General features: G+C 40.4%; 1 protein-coding gene across 4 annotated transcripts; it reads left to right on the top strand.

The window, feature by feature from the left end:
* The first annotated feature begins 35 nt into the window (after positions 1-35).
* On the top strand, positions 36-27,836 carry NADK2 (NAD kinase 2, mitochondrial). Of its 4 annotated transcripts, none has more exons than XM_054986274.1 (12): positions 36-557; positions 9,122-9,210; positions 11,202-11,290; positions 12,930-13,011; positions 14,523-14,606; positions 16,087-16,223; positions 19,808-19,886; positions 21,884-21,979; positions 22,729-22,784; positions 22,870-22,923; positions 23,350-23,473; positions 24,168-27,836. In XM_054986274.1, exons 1-12 carry the CDS (start codon positions 228-230, stop codon positions 24,304-24,306), a joined length of 1,359 nt encoding a protein of 452 aa, XP_054842249.1. In that variant the 5' UTR covers positions 36-227; the 3' UTR covers positions 24,307-27,836. The 4 variants fall into 4 exon arrangements, with proteins under 4 accessions (XP_054842249.1, XP_054842250.1, XP_054842252.1 ...); XM_054986275.1 differs by having other exon boundaries at positions 21,836-21,979; XM_054986277.1 differs by lacking the exon at positions 36-557 and having other exon boundaries at positions 9,121-9,219; positions 21,836-21,979.
* Positions 27,837-27,843: the final 7 nt, after the last annotated feature.

Genomic DNA, 27,843 nt, shown 5'->3' with positions numbered 1-27,843 from the left:
GCTTTACGTATCAAAAGGCGGCTCCGGGAGGGAGGGAGGAAGTGTGTGTCGAGTTGCACGCGCGCGCCAATCCGCATGCGCGGTGGCTGCGTTCGAGAGCGCGCCGTGCCGCTGAGGCGCCGCCTGAGGCGGGCTGCCGCTCACGCCTGCCTGGCCTCACAGCGCTGTCTGAGGCGGCTGTGGCGGCGGCAGCAACTCTCGGAGGACGCTCCGGAGCCGCAGGGGCCATGACCTGCTTACCGGGCTTCCTCAGCGGCGGCTCTCCTTGCGCCGCCCTCCGCTCCCTCTTCAAATCCTCGCGGCGGCGCCAGCATCATCACCACCAGCAGCGGCGCTTCCCCTCAACGCCCAATCCGCTCCCCGCCGCCTCTGCCGGGCTCCCCGCTTGCCCCTCGCCGCGGCGTCTCTGCGCGGATGTCTCCTCAGAGCCCCCCTCGAAGGCCGGCGGCGGGTTCCGCCCCTCGCGGGTGGTGGTGGTTGCCAAGACAACCCGGTACGAGTTCGAGCAGCAGCGGTACCGCTTCGCCGGCCTCTCCGAGGAGGACCTCAAGCAGCTGGTGAGCGGCTGGGACTGACCCGGGCGGCAGGGCGAAGTGGTAGAGTCCTAAGGTGGCTGGGAGGGGCTGTACCACCTTAGATAGCAGGTGCGTTGTCGCGTTGGGATGGGGATGATCCCCTAAGCACTAAACCGGGGGGAGTCCTTGCAAAACCAAAACCAAAGGGCTTGAATCACTTTTCCCTGGGCTGCTGGCTCTGTGCTTGCAGAAAGTCCCTTTTTCTGTCCAAGGAAGGACATCACTAAAGGGGTAGAGATGATACACTTTACTACTAGTCCTGTCTGTTAGTATGATCCTACTGGGTAGTCTCTATGTTGTTTGATATGTTAGTCTTAGGCTTATGCTGTACTTCAGCATTTCTTCAACTCTGTGTTTTGGACTTCTGCCGGTTTTAAAACTTATTTGCATTTATATATCCTATTACGTTGCTTATTGAAATTTATTTAAATTGACTGTACTGACTCACACGGTGTAATCTGCCTTTAGTCTCAGTGAGAAAAGTGGGCTATGAATGATTTAAGTAAAATAAAGATTCAGCAACAGTATGCTTGACCTCCTCATTCTGCTGTGTGAGTCGATCTGGCCGTTGCCCATAGTTACCCATCGTTTCAGTAACCGCCCTCCCCTTTCCAAGGTGGGTAGCCGTGTTGGTCTTCAGTAATACAGCAGGATTTGAGTCTAGTGGCACCTCAGAGACCAGCGAGATTTTCAGAGTATGCGCTTTCAAGAGTCAGAACTCTGTTCTTCAGATACATGTGCCTGTAGTCTGTTATCACTGGGAACTGTTCCTGTTTCAAGTCTCTCTATGCATTAACTGAAATTACCCTGTCAGACTTGTAATTGACGTGAAATTGGTGTTTGTATTGAGGAAAGCAGGATCACACCTATTTGCTCTGCCCCTTATGTTCCTCAGGAACCTACTTTTTGCATGGTGCATAGGTGAGATCCTGCTTGCCTTCATGCATGTGTTGGTTTATACCTGTGTGTGTGTGTGTGTGTGTAGTCCCATTGTCCATGGCGCACACACAAACGTACATGCCTGCTGTCTTGCCAGGGTCATTTTTTTTAAGTAGTTAAAATAATCAGCGGTGTTTTTGATCTGTAGTGGAATAAATAGTTATAAATTGTATTTGCACTATGAGACAAGCTAGAGTATCAGAAGCAGGGGTTTTTTACTGGGAAAAGAGGTGGCGGAACAATCAAGAGGAAAATGAGGAAGAAACACATGGGATTCTTGGAAATCATATTATTTTCCAGCACTATTGCCGAATATTTTCAAGAGGTGCCGGAACTCCGTTCCCCCGCATTCCCCCTGAAAAAAGCCCTGATCAGAAGAAAAGAAATGATACAACATGATTCACTTCCTCCTTGCCATAAATATGTATGTGTGAGAGAGGGAATGTGCTGAAGTCACCAACTATATGCCTTCTCTTGGGAAAGCTTAAGAATAATGCTTATCAAAAGCATGAACTTTTAGTGGAAAACCCTTTTGGCTGTAGAGGAAACTTAGTTCATTTTCTTTTAAAGTAACTTTTAAAGTTTTGATCCATTTTCTCATGTCTGAATGGCAGTCCTGGCAGCTTTCCCTAGACTATGTAGAAACCTTCTGTGCTGATGGCCAAATCAGATTCTGCATGCAAGTACCATATAACTCGTGTCTTTTTTAGCGTAGGCGAAAAACAGTTTTTTTGGGTGGGGGTGAGTTGAAAAACAGATAGTGGGGAAATAGTAATGTATCATGCACCCTGTTTTTCTGCTCCTGATCTCAGCCACTCAAGGCTGCTTTTCAGTTTTAAAAGTCAGATTATTTTATATGTATTTTCATGTAACATCTGGTTTGAGTAGGCATTCAGATATGAGTGACTTAGAAGATCTACTGTTATACTCGCTGTACATAACAGTTTCTTATTTCAAGGATATTGGCAACTATACATTTTCATGTTCTGTAATCATTGTTATGAACAAGCCATCCTAAAATACATTGTCAGCTCTTGATCCCATGACATTTTATGCTACAATCACTAACTAGTACTAAGGCTTGCAAGTTCACTTCACATTATAGCCATTTAATTCAAGGAATTGGCAACTGTACATGAGTGCTTGTCTTCAGCTATTGTAAAAAGCCCTAGAGGACAGTGACTGGAAAAGCAATTGCATGATACTGGGTCACTGAACAAATACCTTGCCTTTTGGTAAATGAGAACCCCTGTGATCTTGGTAAACATTGTTATATCCTTAGCACTGACAGTATACCTTTCACACATTTCACATATGTATAACATACCTTATAGATATCTACAATTGCTTTATACACAGTCACACCCAAACATTCGACTTGGTCTTTCTTATTTCAGTATCTTTGAAATAAGCTATTGTATGCACAGTGAGCATAACGGTAGATCTGCCAGAAAGTGCATATTTGAATGGCTACTCTGGTCAAACCAGATGTCACACGAAGATGCACCTATCATGTACAAATACGTCAGCCACTAGCACTGGTCACACAAAATTGGTACTCTGTCTTCTAAAGAAAGTCAGCTTGATTCACAGCAGTTTGTTTCCTGTGGGGCAGTGTTGTGAAGGCTGAATGTGAAAGTATAATTCTATACTGGTTCTTTTTTCCTGGAAAGAGAAAAAGCCTGGGCCAGACACTTAGGATAGGGATCTAGCAGAAGTGTGAAGAAGGATAACTGGGGGTGGGGGGGAAGCAACAGCAGCAGCATGAGAATAGGAGGGAAAACTAGTGGCTATGAAGCTGATTTCCACACAAGTAGTTAACTGCCAAGGCTATTTGCTCTGCTAGCTCTGCTCTGCTATTTGCTTAAGGTAAATAAAATTGTGTATGTATTTTACAAGCATTATATATCTAACACTTCATATTAATACATGTAAGAAAACATTCATTTATTCCTAGTACACCTGTCTCCATAATAATCAGTGCCTGTTGCAAATTTCTCAAGTGCTGTGCTTACATGTAGTATTAAACTCTCTAAAGTGCACCATTTAGGCTGTGGCTGCTACAGTTTTGGCTAGTGGTCTAATAATCTATAACATAAATAAATAAATAAATAAATAAATAAATAAAATACAGATTTAGGTAGTCACTCTCCCTGAAGACATGCACATAACCTTGTCTGCAAGGTCAGTGAGATTGCTGGGCTCACACTTGTCTCAATACAGATGCTAATTTCTGCTCTGATCAAGCTGCATTGTACCTTTACATCCTGACTCCCTTTTTTGCTTCACTCCACTCGCCTCCTGTTGGGGATGTAAAGGCTCAGGAATCTCTACTCCTCCCTGTATCTGAAGAAGGGAGCTGTGACTCTCTAAAGCTTAAACCTTGAAAATCTTGTTGGTTCTAAGGTGTCGTTGGACTCAATTCCTGCTGTGCTCATTCTGTATCTAATAAGTAATGTTGAATCAATCTTACTGTATTGCATCTCCTGGCTCATATTGAGGGAATTTGTGCCCCTGGGTAGATGAAACCTTTATTATGTTGACATTCACATAATCCTCTTCCTTGACATCAGAATTCCATTTGAGGCATGTGACCTACATAAATGATTTTTTTTTTTTTTGCAGTGGGTGGATAATGTGTATTTGCCTTTTGTTTCAGCTTGCTTTTGAATACAGCCGGGCTTCAAAACTATTCATGAAATAAGGGGCTATTTATAAAATAAGAGGAGCATACTTTCACCTCATCATCAGAGCTGTGCAGCAGGTCCAAAATTTTCTCTAGGTTTCTGTACTACTAAGCGCCTATTTTCCATTCTAGGCTTCTTACTGTTTTTCACTGCGGTAGCAGAGGAGATTGTTGTAACAGTCTCTCAAAGTGATACAACTTTGCCAGTAATATTCTGTTGTGCACAGGCTGTGGAAGTAACAGTTGCTAATCAAAGAATTTTGTTCACTCTGATTATGCTGTTTCTTGGCAAGATCACAGGCTTTCTTTTCCTACAGTTTTGAAAATTCTCTATGCTGATAACTCCTAACCATGCACTCCTGCAAAAAAAAGAAGATACTAAAATAACCTCTTTGAAACAATGTCATAGTCTTTGAATTTCTTTTCTAAAGCCTGTATACAGTGTTTCCTAACGTAATTGTAATGTTCAGAGATCTCACTAGTTCTATCTAGTTATTTACAGTGGCAGAGGGGAATAGGATTTTTTTTTCCTGGTTAGTATTTTTTATTAGTTTTTCCATTAGGGGTAGGGGAGAGGGGGAAAACAAGAGAGAAAATTATCATACACTCTGCTTGAAACAACATTCTGCTTATCCACATTTTCCGCACTGCTCATCACTTAACTGTGATCGCTAGTAAGAAATTACAATATTGCCTTCATAAAATTACTACATTCGAATCTTTATATTTGTTCCTCATCCAGTTGTAAAAGGGGGTCCATGGCGCAGCAAAATCTTCTTCCATTTGTCTTTCCATTAATAAGTTTGTCTAGTTCTGCATTCTCCATTATATTCGCTATTAACTCCTCCATTGATTTAAATATTTTTCACTTAATCCGTACTCCTAGCTATTCGGCTTTTTTATGCTAGGGATAAGTACTGCACCAAGAGCTTAGTCTCTGAAGGTTATTGTTGAAAAGCCATAAATAATTTGACAGACTTTGTAGACTTGCACAGTGATCTGCTAAGCTCCCAACATAGTTTTCTTTATATATCTTGTAAAGATTAATTTGGGTTTAGTTTCTACCACACTGTGATCTGATTTGATGTTGATCCATTTAAGTTAACTTTGTTACTATGTTCACTCCAGTCACTACATTTGCAGTGACAAGAAAAACAAACATTCTGAATGCAGCTGGTTGACTAGAATTTTCAGTTATCTTGACTCTGGGTTGGATTTCATGATCTGTCATCAGAAAGTGCTGACAATTGCCCCTCTTCCTGGCTGGCCCCTCTGTCTAGCAGCCATTTTCAACCCCAGGAACAGTTATTCCTGAGGCTGGATCAGGAGGCTGCACTGTGGAGAGGGAAGGGGTGAAATTGCTCCCTCTTACAAGAGGCACCCTGCTGATGGAAGAGGTGGAAGGGAAAAATCTTGCGCCACAGACACATGGGTACTGCAACTCTGGGAATAAACTTTCCCAGGGTCAGAATGGTTGGGGGGGGGCTGGGAAGAGTGAGGTCCTTCAGTGGACCTTTGCAGTTTGCAACATTCACCATCAACCTTGCAGTTTTTAGTTGCTCTTCCACTTTTTGTTTTGGTATCTTAAATGTAGGACGCAAGGTAACTAGAATATAGAGAGAGTGGGGAACATGCTTTTACCACTGTTTTTTCCTGGAACATGCCTCTGCTGGGACATTTTTGACCCTACCAGGATGGTTTTGTTTGCACCTACGTGGTTTCTGATAGTGAGTATTTACATTGTGATTTGATAGGACAATCCAAAGGTCAGATTTTTGGACACATTTTTAAGTGAAGAAACTTCTGTTTGAACAAAGTTCAATTCACTCTGCATTTGCATTGAGTTTGTATAAATAACAAAAGCCTGCCATAATAGCCCAAAGAATACTTTGAATCTTGGTAGCCTTGTGCTTGTATTTGGAATAAATGCACAGGTTTGGTACCCGCTCAGATTGATGGATTATTTCCGTAGTAATTCTCTTAAAGCATGTTGTGCACATGGCCTTGAAACCTTACCAGGCTTTTTAAGATCCACTCTGTAGCCAGAGCATCCCTGACTGCCCTCTGCATAATTGTTGCTTTAAGGCAAAGAACTCACAAATGGTAACTTAGCATCTTTACAAGTATAGCAACTGCCACTTAAATTGCCTTACAGGGTTTTGGTTCCTGAGCAGGCAGAGCCATCTATTGCTGTATGATAAAGTGTGTAGACTGAAGTCTTGTCCTACCAGCATTAAAAGAAAAGCATTTTACACCTAAAGCTAGAAGCCTTCCTGAGGACAAAGCAAGCAGCTCTTCTTACATTTACTTCTAAAATCTATTTGGGATGATGGGGCATGAAGGATGTTGTCATCCCAGCAAATAGTGTTAATCAGGGTACTCTCTCAAGGGGCATTCAACCCACCTGTGGGGAGAAAGCAGCAGATTGGTCAGTCCCTCATTTTCCATTCTAGTTCCTACGTGAGAGCTCATTATATTGCCTGTACAGCTGTGGAGCTAGGATAACATCCAGTTTTCTGTTGACTGTAAAAATGGTTCTGTGAGTTCTCTAACTGTAGCTTATATATAGCTTACTATAAACTTGTAGAAGATGTAGTGTTCAGACAGTATCCTCTCCGTTTCATCAGTCAAGTATTTGTAAACCCTTTGAAGGCTGCACAGAATTACAATCAAGTAAACAGGTTGCCTAAGCCAGAATTCTGAAGGCTACAGAGAATTAGAATGAAGTATGCCCTACAGATGAAGTGTAAAAACCACCATCCATTAGAACAATATGTACAGCAGTGCCCCCTCCCAGTTTTTGTTCTGAGTGTTTAATGACTTGATTTGGCACACTTAATATTTGTTTTTTGACTTAATATATTCTAAATGCTCAAAGTGCATACCCATGTTTTACAGATACAGTTGCCAGGTTGCCAGTGGAAATTACATTTAATTCCAGTAACCAACAGGACAAGTCTCCAGTATAATCCACTTCAGGAAGAAGAAATTCTTTAAAAGCCTCTGGCAATACCAGAAGATGCATAATGTGCCTGCTTCCAAATGTCAGGCTGGATCTGTGTTGTGTTGGTGGTGTGGTTGCTGTACGCACATACTATCACAGTCTTTCTGCAATAGGGATTCCTTTCCATCTACTAGGTAGAAATTGTTTGCGTTTTCCCTCTTTCTAGCAAGAAGAAAAATAACAAACTTCTGTTGGCTTCCAAGCTCAGTCAGAATTGGTGGACTTGTGTATATCCTTTGTTGTATACCTTACATTAGTGAGTTGTGTACATTTGACAAGTGGTTCTCAAACTGTAAGGAAAGCCTCCTTGGGCAGATATATGTAGCTGATTGAGGAAACTAAAGAAATGAGACACAGGCAGTAGGCTTGAATTGTGAGAAGTATAGAAATATGCTTAAATGGTGGTTTTATCCAGTGCACCTGTCTCTTTAAACCTTGGACAGAAATCACTTGGTGTGCTCAAGCACATGTGATTTTTTTTTCTCAGTACCACATGGATTTTTAAAGTTACTTAGAACTAATTAAGACTCAAGGTGACATTATAAAACAGTGCAGTAAAGACCTGGACAACATACAATAAACAATGCAGTAAAGTTGGATTATGCAGAGAAACATGAAATAAAAGCTGTATAAAACAAGCAGTATGCAAAGCAGTATGAAAGGTATAAAGAAAGGGAGAGAAATTGCCTGTAGTTTTTAGCCTATTAAACTTCAACCCTCTTCGCGTTATAAAAAAAGTGCTCTCCAAAATAATTCCATTTTACTACATTTCTATTACCCTTAATAAGAATTCAGGAGCTCTCGTTGTGGCACAACTATGGTCATATCCTTGATTACGTTGTTCTCTTGTTACCAACCAGTTCTTCAACTGGGCTTGGGAATTATGAATGTCTTCTTAAATTACTTGCAGTATCTTTTGAGCGTGTACACTGGTATTTCGGTATATAATCTTTTAATGAAACTGAAATAACTTTCAAGAGCAACTTGAAAGGAAAAAGCTCCTTTTGCTGGAGTAAATCAGTTAAATCAATGTATTAAACATTTTGAGAACAGTATAAAGCTTTGCAAAAATGTGCAAGAGTGCTCCTGTGCTCCACAGTTGCCCGAAACAGGCCTGATCCAGGCAAAAATTAGCACAGGAGCGCTCTGCAGCGGCTCAGAATGGGCCCGATCCATGCCAAAATAGGCCCAAAACTAGACCGATCTGGGCCGAAACGAGCACATGTTGGGCTCCTGTGGAGGGCAGGAGTGCTCCCGTGCTCTGCAGCAGCCCCGGTCCAGGCCAAAACGACCCCGATCTGGGCGGCAGCAGTGCATGGGAGCATGCAGCGCTGCAGGGGAGCGTGCACGGAAGGCACGCTTCCCCCTGCTGGCCAGGTAAGCAGTGGCGGGGTGTGGGGGACGGGATCCTTTGCCCTCAGTGGGAGTCTGGCATCCCTAGCATAAACATATGGAAGGATGCATGAAAACAAACTGGTAACAATTGCACATGGTTGCAAAGATAGTTAAATGCTGTTACAATTTGTGGTATGGCAGGAGTCAGGCAATGACGTTGAATGGACATTATGGATGGGGATTAGCTTCACTTGCAAAACTCATTTTATGTGCAGACTTTTTCACAATTTTTCTAGAATTTTTAATTTAAAAAGTCATGTTTGAAGTTTGTGTTCTTAATTTTGACCATCGTCAAAAGTATTAACATTAAATAATAGTTGATCATATATTAACATTTGCTTGTTTCAGTTGAAACAGGACATCTTTGATATTTATTTTCATGTTTCTGACAGTATGAATTTTGTCACTAGTCCTGATTTCTAAAAATGCTACATTTGCCCAAGCTTGATTGTTCCCATCCTGTTTCAGTGGTTTTTCACAGGGATTACCTTATTTGCTAAGTTGTGGTTTTATCTTTTGCAGCTCGCATTAAAGGGATCTAATTACAGTGGGCTACTTGAGCGACATCATATTCATATAAAAAACGTGGAGCATGTTATAGATAGTCTAAGGTAAGAAGGGTATGTATCGAGAATTTTGACTTGACTGGTTGGAGATTATTTCAGTGATCAGAGTTCTTGGTATATGGAACATCGTTATAATGTCTGTCCTAAAAATATTTATTATGATGGCTTAGTTTGGCTGTATAGACCATTTTCTGAATTGTGCCCAATATTTTCAAAGCTCTGCAGTGTTTAGTCAGCTAGGCGTGTGAGTTGTCTGAACGTGTGTCAGTAGAATATGACACAATCTAGATTAATTTCAGTCTGGTTTTGGGATAAACTGTGATGTTTTCCTTAGCTAATGACTTTTGCTGGGGAAAGGGCAGGGAGACAGTCCCTATTAATTTTTTATGCAGCAGGTGATGACATTTTTTTCTTCAAGCATTTTAAAACTCTCTGAAAATACTTTGTAGTAGAGTTTTTAGATGTCTCAGGTTTACGCTGCTGCTGGGTTGCATCCTACCAGTTTCCCATTGGTGCAAGAGGGAGGCTGTTGTGGTTGTGGTACCTAGAAAAAGCCATTCAGGATGAAGCTGCAAGGAGGAGAGAAATTAGTAAGATTGCATCTCCTCCTGTCTTGCTCCAGCATAAAAGCTGGTCATGTCCAGGCCATTGTGTTTAGCAGGTTTATGCTGTGGCATTCGTAAGATGTTTTGATGCCGTTATCCTACTTGTAATGCAGTGTTTCAATTGCTTTTATCTATGTTTTTTGCTTTTTTATGGTTTATTGATGTTTATATTGTGAGCTACCTCATACATATTTATATGAAGCATATAAAACAGCATAATATTTTATTTAAAAGGATGCATATTTTAAATAACATTTCATTTTTGCACAATATGTCACCTTATGTTAGATTGCAAAGTCTCGTATATATCTGTAAATCTTGACATTGTGGGATTATTTCCTAACTTCACACATAGCTGCCCCAAACCTCCTAATTCTGGGTGCTTATCACAGCTACTCTAGCAATTAGGCAGGTGAGACACACTTCCGTTTTGTTTGTAAGACTGAAAGCTCTACCTTACCCAAGGCCTTGGCTTTCTAATCTCTGAGTTACTTCTGGGGTGTACTCATGCCCAAGTCATGCATTCCAGACTCATCTTAAGTAAAATTACATTTATTAGCTTTAAGGAGTGTTGCAAAAGCATAAAGCACTCATACACAGGCAACACACATAAAACAAGAAAACCTTATTGTTGCTATCTAAAAGTCTGCTTATCTAAAACTTAAGAGCATGCTATCTTAAGCATCTCTGGTAGGCACCCATTTGTTGTTCATCTTACCCATCTGGTAGAATGTGTACCCCCCTCCATGCCCAGTTGGTCTAGCATAAGGACATGCCAAGGTAGAAGAATAGTGAAGGGTTCGTTGTGTGAGCTGAGAAGCCATCTTTTCTGGAAGTCAGTGCATCACCCAACAACTCAATAGCCAGTCAGGGCCAAGCTGTTAATTAGCATTTCAGTTGTGTGAAAATCTAGGGAGTAAGTGTGGAGCCTCTCTGAGAATAGTCCCCTAAGGTCAAATCCCTGGGGAGCTCAGAGACTGCTCTTGTAGATGTTGTTGATCAGCTTAGCCAGCACATTTCAAAGTTAGGCTGGAGCTGAAAACACTTATAGTTCTGAACCAAGGTCCAGCCATCCTTACCAGAACCCTGGCTTTAACTAGCAACGTCCTTACACTAACAACAACAGATCCTCTGATGTATGGTGATAAGTGAGAGCTTCACATCTAGTGTGGGAAGATGGAGAGGAATGTTAGGCCAAATCTTGTTTGGTGTAAATATTTTGAGACTTTCTGGAAAGTGGTTTCTATATGGTGTGAATTACAAATACCTTCCATGATGCTATGCTCTGTGTTTATGGTTTTAATTTGTCTGCTTTCCCTTTTCTAGAGCTGTTGTCTGACTTTCATAATCTAGTATTTTTAACTTGAAAAATTGCATTCCTTAGCTTCTGAACCTGACTCATAAGAACTCTTATTTCCATAAACCTTCTAGGAATGAGAAGATTGAGGTCCGTCTTGTGAAACGCAAAGAATATAATGAAGAAACTGTTCGGTGGGCTGATGCTATTATAGCAGCAGGAGGTATTAACTTGTGAGTGGGGAATGGTATTTTTAGTTACAGTAAACCTGAACAAGTGCTCTTATAGCAGTAAAGAAAATTGGTTGGGCCGCAACTAATTTAAACTGAAGCATCTGGATAGCGATTCAGTTTCCAATAGCTTTTAATCCTTGGGATTCACAGGGCACAACTTTAAGCAGGATTAAAACTTGATTAGGGGTATGCAATTTAGTATATATGGTCCAAAAACATCCATTTATTTTTTGTGTATACCAGTCATATCTGGGATTTTCAGATACACTGATATTACTATCTTGATTAATACTAGAAATAGTTGGGAATAACCATGTTCACCATATTAAAGGTTGCAGCAGCGTGCTTTTCTCCTTTTGCAGGTTTCCCAGTCAAAAGGGGGGAGGGAGGAAGCACTCACAGGTGAACAGCACGGCACGTTAGGGAGAACTCAGCTGTCTGTCAAATCACAGCAGATCTCTCATGGCCCACAAGCTTGTATTCGCAGCTTCAGGGTGATATGTTTTGGAGTGTGTGCTTTCGGCAGCTCCGCTCTGATGCGTCTTCTGTTCTGCTGCCTGTTGCCAGGTTCTGCTGGGATTCTCTGATTGGGTTGGGATTTGTTGGTTCTTTTTGCATTGCGATGCTTTTGGTCACTGGTTGCTCTTGCCTGTTTCTTTGCTCTGGAGAAAGCATTGGATTCCCTCCTCATATCAGAAACAACGGAGAATAGCTGGAACACCTTGTCCAGGGGCCTGTAGAATTGGACACCTTGACCCAATCTACTTGAAACTTGGAGAGGAGTCTTTAGAGAACAGGCAGCCTTCATTCTGCTACAAATTTTGGTGTACTTTCCATGAAAACAGCACTTTCAGCCCCTTGTAGTGATTTCCTCCTAGGGAATAATGGACCCAGTTAATTTCTGGATCCGGAAACCCCCCCAGATCCAAATATGAAACTGCTATGGGAAGTCCCAAAGATTGTGAATACCAATATTTGTGGTGTTCCTGATACCCAAATCTGAAAAATGACAATTCTTTAAATTGCACATCACTAAACCTGGCTTTTAGTGCTTCAGAGTATGCATCACCTTTTCCCAAGCAAATCAAATTGTCCTATCTAGTTTGAATGTCTGTGAAAACAAGTCTTGAAAAATCACTGATTCATTCCAGTACATATGCTTATGCTGTTGCTTAACAAAATTAAACTCTCCTGTTCATTAACTATTATTATTTTGATACGTATTTTTGGTACCTGGTTTGAAGTCAGTCAGCATATCTGTTTTGCTACTATTTACATTTTTGTAGGCTTTCTGTATGGTAGAATCTCAGAGAATTCTTTGAGGAAACTGTTCCGCAACAACTAAATTTGCAAAACTTTTAAAAAGTCTGTTCCTCTGAAATATATGTACAAATAAAAGTGCATTTCTAAAGTATGTATTGGTGAGTAACGACATTTTGTATGCATCCATCTTTCTTTGTAGGAAGTATTTTCTGACAATGGTCTGTTACGTATTAAGGTCTATTATGGTATAGTATTCTTCAAATGGCATAAAGACTACAGGCATAAGCCTGCTTGTACTTGATAGTTTAGAATCCTTAAATGTTCTCATGTAAAAGCAATCTGATCTCAACCATGTACTCCACCTAGGTGATGGCACAATGCTGTTGGCAGCCAGTAAAGTGTTGGACCGATTAAAACCAGTTATTGGAGTAAACACAGACCCAGACAGGTGAGCTTGAGACTCTCAGGGATCTTGCATTATTGTAAGCTAATACAATGTAAGTCTAGTGGTGGTATGACTACCATAAATATTTATCCTGGATAATATTATAGTAAGTTTTGTACCATTTGCCAGTTTAGCGTAGTGGTTAAGAGCAGTGGAACTCTAATCTGGAGAACCGGGTTTGATTCCCCACTACTCCACTTGAAGCCAGCTGGGTGATTTTGGGTCAGTCACAGCTCTTCCAGAGCTCTCTCAACCTCACCCACCTCACAGGGTGATTGTGGTGGGGATAATAATAACATACTTTGTAAACTGCTCTGAGTGGGTGTTAAGTTGTCCTGAAGGGCAGTATATAAATCAAATGTTGTTGTTATTATGAATTCCTTTTTCAGTTTTGCATGATAGGTTGATGACTTGAACTTTAACAAATCAACCAACCATTTGGGTTGTAGATACCTATTTTTAAAGTCTCTACAGAGGCCTTAAAGTTGTGTATAAAGGTGTTTTGAAATTGTACTCCTGTTTTGTTTTTGCTTTATCTTTACATGGGAACATATCGAACAGATGTTTGTTCTCCATCCTCTATTTTAGTCAACCTGTTTTATACAATACAATAAAACCTGTTTTTAAGACAAAATTGAAATATATCAAGGTATGAAGCTTGGTCTAAGCTTAAAATTTGTAGTTATAAATGATGAGCAGTTTATCAAAGCTTCTTGCATTTGTTTTGCTTTTTCTTTAAAATAGTTATAATTCATACCCATTGTGGGTTTTGGGATTTTATTGAAAGCAGTTACAGATTTTAGTAAATTGTGCTGTCTGTAACTTTATTAGATTTCAACCTTACCTTTCACCACACAAACTTCTAAAAAAGAACTGTTATGGAATAGAGTGCTTTGGCGTATTTGGCAGCCTATGTGAAACAGTTGACAGATTGTTTGATCTCCCGCAGAATATTGTCTAAAAGTCAGTAAGTCATTGGGTTACATTTTTGTTTTGGAATGGGTGAGAAAGAACAGATCTCTCTCTGAAGGCATTAGTAACATGTCATGCTTCATTCCAGGGGTCCCCACCGTGGTGCCTCTGGGTGCCTGGCATAAGCCAAATATTTTTAGAAAACGGGCAGCTCCAGGTGAGATTGTTTCTCAGTAGGACTTCTGATTGGTCGTTGGATATCTGATTGGCTGGGTACTTTAAAAAACTGCGTTCAGCAGCCGCTGCCTCATAGCCCAAGGATCTTCACTGTGTGACTCAAGCTGTGTATATGCAAGAAAATACTTTTAAACAATATGTTAATTTAAAAAGGCATCCTGTTAAATAGTTTCTGCTTGAAACTTTACAATTAGAGTTATGTATTATCTCACTTCCTGACATTTTGTGGCTGGCTCCTCTTCCTGTGGCAGCCATTTTGTGGTTGTGCCCACCACTCTGTATCAGAATTTCAAAGGTGCCCGTAGGCTCAAAAAGTTTGGGGACTTATGTTTTATTCTTTTGCCTCCACTGTTCCTTTAACCCAGATCTGAAGGCCATTTGTGTTTGCCTGTACGCTATACTCACTCATTTCCAGACGCCCTACAGAAACTCTATCGTGGCGAGTTCAGGTAGGTAAGAGTTTAATTTAAAAAATCAGAAAGACAACTAATGTGAGAGGAAGTTCAGGGCTGCACATCTATGAATGATTATAATATTGATCAATACAATTAGTTATAGTATCACAGTATTGTTCCCACAAGATTATAGTAGATTTGCATGAATGAACTTGGTTTATATATAGCTCATGTAACTTGTTGCTTGAGTTCTGCCATTAGTGTAATGAGCCAGTTTGTTCAGGAGGAGGGAAACAGTAAGAAATCCCTAATTATTTTGGTTGTCTGATTTTTCATATGAAGAGAAACCATCATGAAGAACTACTAAGGCATCCCCTTAAAGCATGCTGTATAGTCTTTCTATATTTATTTTGGATCATTTTGAAATTTGTAAACTTGATGAAATTGCATTGCTGAAGAGTCTTGTGAAAGACTGATTCTAGGCATTGTATTCAGTTATCCCAGGATATAAAATAGCTAATCTTGAAGTATTTAAATACATTAATTATTTATGACCAACAGAGTGGCTGGCTGGTGAAATTTTCAATAATGAACAAACAAGACAAGTTCTAAGACAAGTTCATAGATGGAAACAGGCTAGAAGTTCACCTCCTTTGTACAAAGAATAGCAGATACTTTATTTTGAAGGGGAACGTACAGGAGAAATTCAATGGAACACAATGTAGCTTTGATAGTTTTTTGGGACCAACACGGGTTTAAATTTTTAGTTAAAACTGCTGCTCCGCTAAAGAACAACATACCAAAACACATTGAAATCTCTGCACCATTGTAACTTAAGAAGAACCTGGGAAAGATAATGGATTGGATCGAGCTGCTGTTTCACTATGTCTTCCCCGGTTCTCCTCCTTACTTAGAGCTGCTGTACCACAAGGTTTTTGTCTCCAGCATAGCCATTTTGGGTGGTCAAAGGGGTGCTTCTTCTTTTTGCCCACAGAAGAGATGGCTGGATCCAAGCCTGTGCCTCCTCTCTTAAGAAATCTTATTTTAAGTTGCCAGAAATTTTCTGGAAGGGCATTGAACCAGGATATTTTCCCTACCATCTGCTAATCTTAAATCTGTATAAATTAAGAGTTCAATGGATTGGATCCAGACTCATGAACAGAAGTTTGCAGAAGTGGATTTCCCCACCCTTTCAGCCCTGTGTGTTCCCCCAAAAGCTATCATGTTGTGTGACACAGAGTACTTGCCTTCATTCTTGTTGTGCTCAGCCAGAGGTTTTTGCACAATTCCCTTTTCTTGCATGTACCGCTCCCACTGCTGCATTTTATTCAAAAGCAGCTTTTTCTGGATGTTGCTGGGGGAAGGGAAAGGCAGGGAATTCTGTGAATTCCTTCAGTTTGAGTTTGGACCTAATCAAATGATCTTTACAACATTGATACATGATACTCAGAACACACCTGTGCAGGTCACAGTTATATTGCTAGTTGAAATGAATTGTGTATTTACAGTTACTTTGGTCCATCTTCTATTTAAGATGGCAGTGGCGGCAGCGAATCCGATTGTACCTTGAAGGGACAGGTATTAACCCTGTCCCGGTTGACTTGCATGAACAGCAGTTGAGTCAAGAACAGCACAGCAGGGCCCATGTTAATGGAAGATTTCAGGATCAAAGTAAGTATAATTTTTACCTTGAAATCCACTCAGTTTGAAGCATCTTCATTTGAAGAGAGCATGTCACTGACAATTGGATACTGTCCTACCCACAGTCTCTGGAGGCAGGAGGTAGGTTGTTCCTTCTGACTCCAGTGCGGATGAAGTGCCCACCACCCTTTGTTCTGCCTCCTCCTGAGAGCAAGGCAAGGAAAGAGCTCCACACTTCTTCATGAAGCTCTTGGTTGTTTCTTTATGTGCCTTTCTTAACTGGATCTGTCTACTCATTTCTGCCCTAAAGAGCGAGAAGCTACTTCTTTTCTGCTGCTTTTACTTTCCTTATGTCTGCTGAGCCTCAGCAATGACCTTAGTGGCTTAATTACCTACTCCATCAGTTACTGTAACATCCTCTGAGGGAGAAATGGAGAAGAGCCTGTGCCTCTTCTCACCCTCCAGCGACAGCTACAGAGGAGTGACTATCAAGCCCTGTGGGCTCTGAAACAGATGGTGGCGAAATGCATGTTCAGGAGGCCCACAAATGGCACGGGTACTCTGCCAGGGCTCATGCCACTGGGAAAGAGGCATGCTCCAAGGTGATGAGTAAGCAGCAAGTGGGATCTCCATGCAGTGATTTTTAATTAGGAGGCACAGAAGCCTTTTCAGTTCCTCTAAAACTCCAGCCTGGATGGAATTTTTTTTTCTTTTTTGTTATTTATAGTCTGCCTTTCTCACTGAGACTCACGGAGGATTGCATAGTGTAGGTCAATACGATCAACAGCTGGGACATGCAATAAACAATACCTTTGTTTATGGATTGCAGAAATTTGAAAGTAAGTAAAATTCCAGAGATGAAACATTATTGAAACAAAACATAATTAATTTGACATGACATATTAAACATGGAAACTACCATATCTACATCAACAGGGTACTATCTACCCAATAGTATAGTCCATGGTCCCTGTCCTTTTACTGAAGCATCTCTCTGAGCCATTTCTTATGGTACATTCCTATTACCTGTATGCAAAAGCCCTCCTGAATAATTTGGTTTTGTGTAGTTTGTGGAAAGCCAAGAGTGGAAGCTTTCCTGACCTCTTCAGGTAGGGCATTCTGCAAGATGGGGCCGCTACAGAGAATGCGTGTGTATGCAGTGTATGTGCAGTTTTTGATCTTGTCCATTTGCAAGGTGACACCTGCAGAAGGTCCTGTTCAAATGAGTGAAGCTGCCATGGTGCATAGTGGGGGAGAGGTGGTCCTGCAGATATTAGGGGCCAGACCCATGAAGGGCTTTGCATGTGATATCCCAGACCTTGAACTAGACCTTTTAACTGATGGATAGCCAATAGAGGTTCCTGATCTCCCCAATTTCCAAGTATCCAGGATGGAACAAACATCAAGTGCAATCAATCTTATGACAGAGATTAGGGCTGTCAAGCCTGTGTCTTCACAAGACAGATGCTCAGACATCTATAGGGATTGGAGGGTCATCCCAGTCCTCAAATTTCTCAACAAATTCATGCTGTACAGAAAATTCAAAATGGGCTTTCCAAACCATTACTGAAGCTGTGCAGCAAGGGGGCTTTCTTGCATCCATCGATTTGACGGGCAAATCTACCTAGCCATCCTTCCCAACCACAGGCGATTTCTCGGTCAACATTGGCAGTTCAGGGCTATGCCCTTGGTCTGGCGTCTTCTCTCATGAATTCATAAGTCTCATGGTGGCTTTGGTAGTGAGTCTCCATGTTGGAATCCATATTCATCAGTATCTGGATGACCTGATATGATCCTGCATCCTGCTTCCAAAGAGATGTCTGACCATCTGCTACCAAGAGGAGCACCTGACTCCTTCACAGTCCATTCTTCACCTGGGGCAGTTACAGATTCCACCTAAGGCATGATCTTCCACTTGAAGAGGGACAGAGTATTATGGAAGTGGTCAAGCAGATCCGGTTGGTGTGTTCAGCTTACTTGATGGTCTTAGCTCAGATACCAGGCCTCATAGCTTCTGTCATCAATACTATGGCATGAGGAGAGGTCACACCATTGATTACTTCAGTGGACACTTCCTCCTAACTAGAAACAAAGCAGTAGTAATAAGCAGAAAACTGAATCAGGATCTCTCAAGTGGACAAGAGAAGTCCACCTTTTTCGAGGCAATCTCATCCAAGTCCCTAAGGATATCCTGCCTATTACTGATGCTAGCCTGATGGGATTGGGGCTCAGTGCACCATGGACATGTTCAGGAAGACAGAGGTATCAGCCAGAGACCCTTTCCAACATCAACCTCCTGGACCTAAAGGCCATTCTTCTGTCACTCAGTTTCTTTGGGAATCCGATCCACCATTTCAACATCTACAGTCATCTGGACAATACAATGGCAAAAGCCCTCATGAACCACCGAGGGGGGTGGGCACCTGTTCCTTCAAGCTACACCAAGAGGTGGAAAGGTTGGTGTCATGGGCAGAAACCCATATGAACTCATTGAAGTGCACTCAGGGGGTCCCTCAACACACGGGTGGATTGGCTGAGCTGTGAGCTGTAGGTACCTGGACCAAGGGGAATGGAAGCTCAATGGTTTATTATTTTCAGCTTCTAATCCCATGATTAAATCATCAGTTTGGTCAACCTCTTTGCTATGCCCCAGAATGCCAAAGTTCTGCGATCCTTCACTGAGGTATCTCTGTTCTCAGAGGAAGTGGATGCTGTCACGGTGCTGAGGCCGTCGGGACTTCTTTACACCTTTCCTCCTGTTCCTTTAATTCCAGAAAACATCAAGGAGCTTGAACAGGTTTCTCATCTATTGTTCCAGTTTATAATTCTTTGTTGTTTTGAGACTCTTTTCTACCTTCTGTTATGTTGCATGTGCAACATGGTTTATTTGTGAGTACCGCCTCCTGCAGAGCTACAGTTCATTCTGGATAACACATACTTTGTGATGAGCTACATTAGCTACAGAAGTCTCTGAATTGAGGATGGTGGGCACTCACTCACTCCCTACTAGAGACAGAAGGAACTGCCTATTTCCTGCCTCCGGGAATTGTGGGTAGAGAAGTACCCAATTGTCAGTGTCCTCCTCTTCATGTAAAATGTTCGTGGTAAGTCTGTCTCTGATATAATCATGTATGGAGTACAGTTCATAATGCACCATCTCAGATGAGTAGCGGAAACTTCATAATGTTTAGAATAGAAGCCAAATATACACAAATTAATCATTAGACTTCTGTACAATGAATGGGTTAGATCCAGCAGAAGATTTCAGTGAATAGAAGGGGGCTGATGTTCACCAGTTTCCTATGGCTGCTGCAGATATCCAACTCTCCCCTTGTGCTGTTCTGGGGGTGGGCTGTCCCCGAGGAGTGGCACTTTGGGCTGCATAAGAAGTGGGGAGGTGGCCGCTCCGTTGAAGAGGGTGCTTTCTGTCAGCAGAAATAACGTACCATACAATCCAAGCCAATGTCTTCTTGTCAATGGAAGGAGTCTGTAGATCAGGAACAACTTACTTGTACAAGTAGTAGTAAATGTTCATATCTAACTTTGCCATCTCTCTGGAGACTTTTGTCCTATAAGTTTATATTTTTTTCAGTGTAATTTGGTCATATCTGTAGGGTCTCAGATCTCCGAACCCCATCTGTTGCCAGTGAGAGCATTAAATGAAGTTTTCATTGGAGAATCCCTCTCTTCCAGGTACACTTAGCATCATCTACGTAGAAGCATTATAGTTTGTCACAGCCTGTGAACTTCAGTGTGATGTCTGGGATCATGCTTTTGCTGCCATATTATTTTATGTACAAATATTCAGCCATGAAATTCAAATTACAGCTTTTGCCAACTTCTGAAACTTCAGAAGGCCTCTTTCTGTTACATTGTACCTTGCATGCTTTAAGAGGAACTGATACAGACTCATAGTTTACTTTTTTTCCTTTTGGCAGTTTATCAGTGGTTCTCGTTTTCTTGATTATGGGTATCTGCATTATGGTTGATACTGAAATTCAGATCCTCCACATGCAGTCTTTACCATTCCTTGTTTAGGTGTCACCAGTCTTCCTTCATCATTAGCTAGCTCAGATTCTAAAAGCACATTAAAAGCAGAGGTGAAAGTAACTTAAATTTCTTAACTATTGTTGTCTATCTAAGGAGGCTTAAAAGCAGAAGATGTCCATTACTGGCACTTAATGGTGGCAAATACAGCTTACTTTCACCCTTTATGGAGGCCTATCAAGCAGTACAATAATGCATATTTATTATTTTTCATCCTCATTCCTATATAGTATTGGATAGTGTAATGATTTTAAGTTTGTTTCTTTAAATGCTTGGTGTGATACAGATGAAGGCGGGGATGAAAAAGACGGGTAAATGAGTGAGATGATTGGTTGATGACTGAGCGTGGGTGGAGTTGAGAAGTGTGACTGGAATGAAATCTGATTGGACAGAAATCTGATTGGACAGTAGCAGCGCTCTAGGGATGGAGTGAACTGCAGTTTTTAGTTACTGAGCAGAAAGAAAAGTTACTTTCTTGTTTAGGCAGGCAAGCTCCTCATTCCTATACAGCATCGGATAGGATCACATGTTACATTAAAGACATATGGCAGAATGTGGTAGGGAAGTAGTGAACACTGTACCCTTTAATTATAGTGTGTAAATTTCTACAAATCAAAAGGCTATGTGCCTTTTCCCTTGCTTGAAACTATTTGGGTAGATCTTAGCTAATAGAAAAAGCAGTACTATGAATTCCTTCAAGCAGGGGATGCAGAAGAGGTTGAGCAGGGAATGAGGAGTGAGATGGAGCCGCACATTCATAAATGGAACTCCCTTCACTGCAAAGCTGCTGCTAAGGCCCTGTGTGGCACAAGGAACTGCAGTGAGAAGGGGTAATTTGCCAAAATTAGCCGTCTTCACTGTTGCAAGAGTGTTTGCTCCACTGGTGTAAGAACAAGGAGAGGAGATTTCAGAGACTGGCCCTTCGTACTGCAGTTGGTCCACTCACAAGGACTGAGCAGATGAATGCGGAGTCAAGTGGGATCGCTTCATTGCTGATGTGTCACTTATACAGTGAAGTGTTATGAAGATCACAATATTGAAGTTAGATATGCTAGACATTTACACCATGAGATATAAGCTGTGAACATATTAATTATATAGCAGTAAGAGACCTGAAATTATCCACTTCAAAGAAATGAAGATGTATTGTTCAGCTGAATGAAAAAGATAAATTGTCTCAATTGACTTATGGCTGATTCAGTTGCCGTGTGAACTGAACCACTTGCATGGCTAGAGGATTTTTTTCTTTTACAGCTCATTTTCTTTTAATTCTGTTAGCTGTATGTTTCATGTGTGCATAGCTAGAAAATGTTACTGAAAGGAGTTTATGTGCTTATGTATGGGAAAATGTCTTAACTACAAATGGACCCACAATATTAATAACAAAATTCTAAAAGGCTTTCAAAATGGCTTGCTGGTTTACTAACAATTTTGTATTTTGAAACATGATGACAAACTACCAAAATAAATTAATTTTAACCTTTCCTTTAAAAAGTGGTATATAAAATTCAATAATGAAATTTTCAGCCATGTTTGAAATTGGCCCTTTTAGACTTGTATGGACCTGATGTGGGGCTGTGTTCTGTCTTATTCAGGGTGAACTATAAGTCCTGCAAACCCAGTTTTAAATTCTCCCTTCATAGGGCTTCTTACTATGAAATATCAGTTGATGATGGTGCATGGGAGAAACAGAAGAGCTCAGGTCTCAACATATGCACTGGAACTGGATCAAAAGCCTGGTAGGTTGGTGGGCTGCTGTTGTATCATTTACGGGCTAGATTATTCAGAAACCCCAACAGGTATAAGTAACACATGAACATAAAATACAAAATGCTGTATGGCAGTACAAACTGCGCTTTTGAAGGATCTATGAAAAGATCAAATCAGCAAACTATGGTTTGTTTCCCCTCTAACCCAGGATTGAAAATCATGGTTCAGGGCTAGTTTGATCATCTGTAGAGGAAGCACTAGCAGTATTTTTGTCCCAGTGTAAAGGGCAAGTCATGGTTTGTGCTTACTTGAAGGTCACTGATAAACTCCATCTATGAAAGGGATGTCTGCATTGTGTAGGGAGCACAATGGATTTCCAGGAGTACCACCATCAAAAGCGATCTGAGAGGCTGAAGGCCCAAGCTACATGTTACATTGGAATAGTTATGTGTAGCTGTCGATGCTTGAAAAACTAAAATAAAAAAATGTTAAGACCAGTTGACTTAAATTCTTTTGTGTTGGAATGTAGTTAAATCTGGATTAGGAAATACTTATTTTATTAAACCTCTTTTTGCTAAACATTGGCTCCCAACATTTCTAATAATTTCTATTGAATTGTGATAAAAATTCAGCTTAGGCAAAGGGGATTTTCAGCTGAACAGACGAAGATACAATGGAGACCTCTGGTGGTAGACTTTTCCCCAGGTTCAGCAATGCCAGTTTTTACTTCTGGGATTCTCAGCTAGTGAATTTAGTCACACTTTGTTTCTGTTTTTAGGTCTTTTAATATCAACAAGGTAGCAAATCAGGCTGTGGAAGAAGTCCTTAAGATTGGTGAGTTACCGCTGGCACACCTGTTAAGTAACAATGCAGAAGATAATGGACATCTAATTGAGACTCTTCTTCTTTGGTTCAATAGCTAAAAAGTACGAGAGTTTAAGCCTTCCATTGAACAAGGAATTAATACAAAAAGGTTAGTGAGTATACTCTTAGTCTCTTACTGGGATGTCTAGATTGTAATTTGTGGGTCTTTGAAGAGGGCTTGTCTCACCTGCTATATGCTGCCTTTTGTTCTGTAAAAAGTCTCTCATGAACAATTTTCTGAGGTTTTAAACTTCAGTGACATAGAATGGCCAGTTTAATCTGAGTGTAGTTTGATATTCATCTTTAAAATACTGTGTGCTGAAAACCTTGAGATAGGACAGGCTAAACACTTAAAGCTTCTTATAATGGGAGTAAAGCAGCTGACATAGTCAAATAGGTTTTTTCAGGATGTAAGTATAAACCATTTGTTACAGAAAAGCAAAGTTTACCATGACCAGCCCAACTCAACTGGGGAATTTACTATTTAGTGGTGAGCTGATTTGTAGAAACTTATGTCTAACTTCTGTACTTCCAGTAACAAATGAATATAATGAATCACTGCTGTACAGTCCAGAGGAACCCAAGATGTTTTTCAGCATACGAGAACCTATCTCTAATCGTGTTTTTTCAAGTAGCCGGCAGCGGGGATTTGCTTCAAAGTAAGTATCGGCTGCTATTTGGAATTGGGTTATTTTGTTTGAAAACAGGAATCTTCTATGATTTTAGATTTTCCCATATAATAAATCTTAAAAGATATATTTGTTTGGCTGGTGGTACTATATAATCTAAATAGCATGGTGTGTTTGTGTGTGTTGGGTGGGGGGGTTCCACATTGCAATTCTGAAATCACAAGTAATGCAGACCTGTTCAAATGTTAGTTTCAGGTGGGTAGCTGTGTTGGTCTGCAGTAGAACAGTAAGATCCTAGTCCCTGTCTGACAAAGGGGGCTTTGACTCCTGAAAGCTTATCCTGTGAAAATCTCATTGGTCTTTTAAGTTGCTGCCAGCCTTGAATCCTGCTACTCTGTTAGGGTGTGTGGATATCTTGTTTTGTATGTGTACACCCGAAGGATATTTTCAACATACAGCTAAAACTGTAAAATGAAAACACAACAAACTAGGGTTGGCTGTGAGTTCCTGTTGTATAGTCAGTAGCAGTACCAGAATTTTTGTCAGCCTGCCTATGAGAAAAGAATTTCTTCTTTTGGCCTATAACTTACCATACCGATCATGGCACATTGAGAAAATAGTGTTGATTTTTCTTCTCCATTTACTGCTTTCTTCTAGTACTTACTGGGTCTGAAACTGTTCACTTGGCTAGCTGTCTGCAGTTTTCTTTTAAATTTATTTGCAGGGTGTGTGTCCGCTCTCGTTGTTGGGATGCCTGTATGGTTGTAGACGGAGGAACTTCTTTTGAGTTCAATGATGGAGCAATAGCATCTATATTGATCGATACAGAAGATGCACTGTGTACCGTTTTACTGCAAGAATGAAGAAATGCATTGAAAGCATTCAAGAAAGCAAGGAAGACATGCCTGGGAAACAAAATGTAATGCTGCATTGTTTCAGATGTGAAACTTGTTTTTCTCTATAGGCAGCCACGTGAGAAACAAAGATTGAAATATCTCTTCATTCCTTTGGAGGAGAAATGCTTGTGAAACTGGTGTTTGTCATTTATTGCATCTGATAACAGGAAACTTTACTAGGCATGCTTCAGATACAAGGCTGTTGAGACTTTAAAAAATCTTAAAGAAACACTTAAAACTAAGGCAGAGATTTAAACTAGTATTAATTACATTGTACAAGTTTGTGATAGACTGACAAACACAGCAAAATATCTTGATTTGTCCAACCCCTAAAATTTTCTAAGAGTAAATACTGTTAGACACAAACAGCAAAATATCTTGATTTGTCCAACCCATACAATTTTTTAAGAGCAAATACTGTCAGAGTTCATTAACTTGAAGTTAAGAGTTAACGTTGGGATTATTTACCCAACAAATTAAAAACCGTTGCTACACACTAAGAATTTTTACATTTCTAATGTTTTTAATAGTAGAAACCAATCCGGAATTGACACTTCAAAAATTCCAGAAGCATATTGATTCTAGAAATTTTCTCTAGCTTCACCCAATTTGCTTAAGCATATTGTGCTGCCCATATTTACCTTGCATAGCTAGAGACACTTAATGGGAATCATGTCATCTTGCTAACAATTTTAAAACCTGTTTTAGTTCTAGTCTAAATTGAGTTTTGAAAAATGCCCCTCTGTAAATTTCCCAGAAAATGTGCTGTAGTAATGTTAGACAAAAGTTGCATACTTTAATCAGGAATTTAATTTTCTTAAGTAATGAAAACAGTATCATTCCTTGTAAATTTCAAATATTTAAGAGGGCATATTGTTTTGCATGGGTGCAATATAAAACCAGTCTGTGCGAAATGAAAATTTAGTCTCTCTGAATACCGGTGGGTTTTTTTGGAATTGTTTTATGAAAAGCAAATGCCACATAGGCCTTTTCCACATGGGCGATTTTTGCCATTTCTAGCCCCATACTGCTGTGTTTTTTTTTCTGAATTCCACATGCTTAACTCCCCCTTCAGATTTCATTGCGGAGTTTTCAAGGGTTCTCTTCTAATTTCTTCCTGTGCTTATTCTCCAATCCTTGTCTCCATGCAGTTTTGAGTCGGCTTTTTCAATTGTGCAGAATTTTACTTTAGTTTCCCCCCCGCCAGGCCACCTCTGTTCTCCCATCTCCCTTTCCCCTTACGAAGCAAATGCTTTTTTTTTTAAAAAAGGTAACTTAATGATACTATGTTTTTGCATTGTGTCTGTTTACCCCACTAATGCAGTACTCTGTCTTCCAGCTCTGGGTCAGCCTGGGTGGGGCTCTCTGGTTTAGCCATGAGAGGAGGGTCATAAATCATAAACAAAAATGTCTAGTCAGAGCAGGGCTGTTGTGTATCAGGGAAAAAAATTTAAACCAAGCATAATGATAGGTTATTTTGTCTTGTGGTTACATGGATCTCTTTTAGGGTTCCTTTTGCTTTCATTTGCGCCATGTTGGATTTCCTTTTGATTTTGATTTTTCCCCACTCCTAATGCCTTACTGCTGGGTACATCTGGTTATCATAAAAACAACTGGGCATACACAGATTTTAAAAAGGAGGGGTGGTGGTGATGTGATGGCACTGGCGATGCTGACAGTGACTCCAGGGATGATGTCCGCACCTCACCCACATAATCTTTATTTCATGACAGCGCAGCCAAAAAAGAGGGCACCCACAATGAGATTAAAAGCACTGTGTGGAAAGGTAGGTGACCAAAATGAATTCAATGCTTTTGGAGTGAATCCTCAAAAAAGAGAGGAGTAAATGGCCTGCGTGGAAAAGGCCATAATTAGAATTCCTGTTTGCGATATCAGTAAGGGACAAAACCCCATAGAACTGTGACTACAGCCAACAACTTGCCAATTGTATTTATTAAATAAGCTGCATGGCTTTTGCAAATATGGCTTTCAGTAGTATAGTGGTTGATACTGTGTTTAACACTGTAAAGATGCAAGGTTCATCACAACCCAATTAAACTTACTGCCAAACACATTCATGTTTACATTTGAAATAGTAATGAATCTTCAGTGGGAATCAAATAAATGAGTCCTTTTTAATTACACACTAAAAAAACACACCAAGTCCTTAGTACTTAGCTCCAAACATTTCAGAAGCAGAATTTTGAAATGATTGCGCAAGTATGCTTTAAGTCTGAAGGTAAGCCTTCCTCGGCCGTTGAGTAATAGCAAAGCTGTTAACTAGAAATAGACCTCGATGTCTAGCTCTTTAAACGGTTTTGTGATGAAATCAGCTTTCCTTGGAAATCTCCAACCCTCCAAAACAGCATGCTGATTGAAGTACTTAGATGAGCTATTAAGGCTGTGATCCTGGGTTCATTTAAAAATATGCTGTACTGCAGCGAGTGGGACTGACTTCTGAGTAAAGGGGCTGGGAATCAGGGAGCATAAAACTGCTTTGTAAACTAAGGAAGCTGTAGAATAGGCTACTGGCTTACGAAACAGATGAACTACTGTTTGAATATTTAATATAGCTGTCATGGGATTAAAAATCCCTTAAATTCTGAGAACAAATAGCACAGCCTGTTTGCATTATGGGTGGAGCTCCTATATGTGAACAATCTTTTTATCTCCCCCTTTCTCTTCACTGCCACACAGGTAGGCACAAGCCTCCCATTCCCAATAATGTTCTGGTAAGCTGCTTGTCTTGGGGAGGGGGAGGGTCTGAATTGTGAAGCCTATGATGGTGCATGACCACTATGGTTACATAGTTAAGTGGTAATGTCCTTTGAAATGTGCCATTTTTGTCTGTGCAAAACCATGAAGGGTTAAAAAGGTAGGCAATGCACATTTATAAGGTTAGAATGATTAATGGTTTCTCAATGCAAAAGTGAAATCTTAAACAGATTAATTCTCCCCCAATGGTAAGTCTCCCCCCTTTAAGTCTGCTGTGACTTGAAAGCACTTTACACACACAATGACTGGGAAATGTGAAATGGGGGCTTGTATAGGTACCAAAATAGCCACAAACCCACTCTGTACGAGGTGTTCTTGGACACCTACTAATGTTATAGTTTATACCTACGTTTAATGATTGCTTTCTTTGTGGGAACTAGATACAGAGAAAGTGCAGTGTTGATGTGAAAGCAAAGGACAAATCTTTAGAAAGCTAATTCAAGCTGTTAAAAACATTACTGAAATAATTTTGTGCTATATAAAATAAAGAAATTTTGTGATGTGCACAAATTTCAAGTAATTATTTAATTTTTAATTAGCTGTGTAGCTGAAATAATCACCTTCCAATTCTCAGTTGCTTAATTCTGGCATCTCTATTAACTTTCAATCTAGGTTCCAGATTATATTAAAATAAAGACATTGATTTTTGGTTTCATTAAGAAATATATGCTGTGCTTCATAATAAAGGTGTTAGTGTTTTTGAAAATACCGTGTCTTTCAGCTCTTTAA

Source organism: Eublepharis macularius, chromosome 8 (assembly GCF_028583425.1).
Source record: "Eublepharis macularius isolate TG4126 chromosome 8, MPM_Emac_v1.0, whole genome shotgun sequence".
NCBI lineage: Eukaryota > Metazoa > Chordata > Lepidosauria > Squamata > Eublepharidae > Eublepharis > Eublepharis macularius.
The sequence above is the reverse complement of the archived record's forward strand: the minus strand, read 5'-3'. Positions and strand labels throughout refer to the sequence as shown.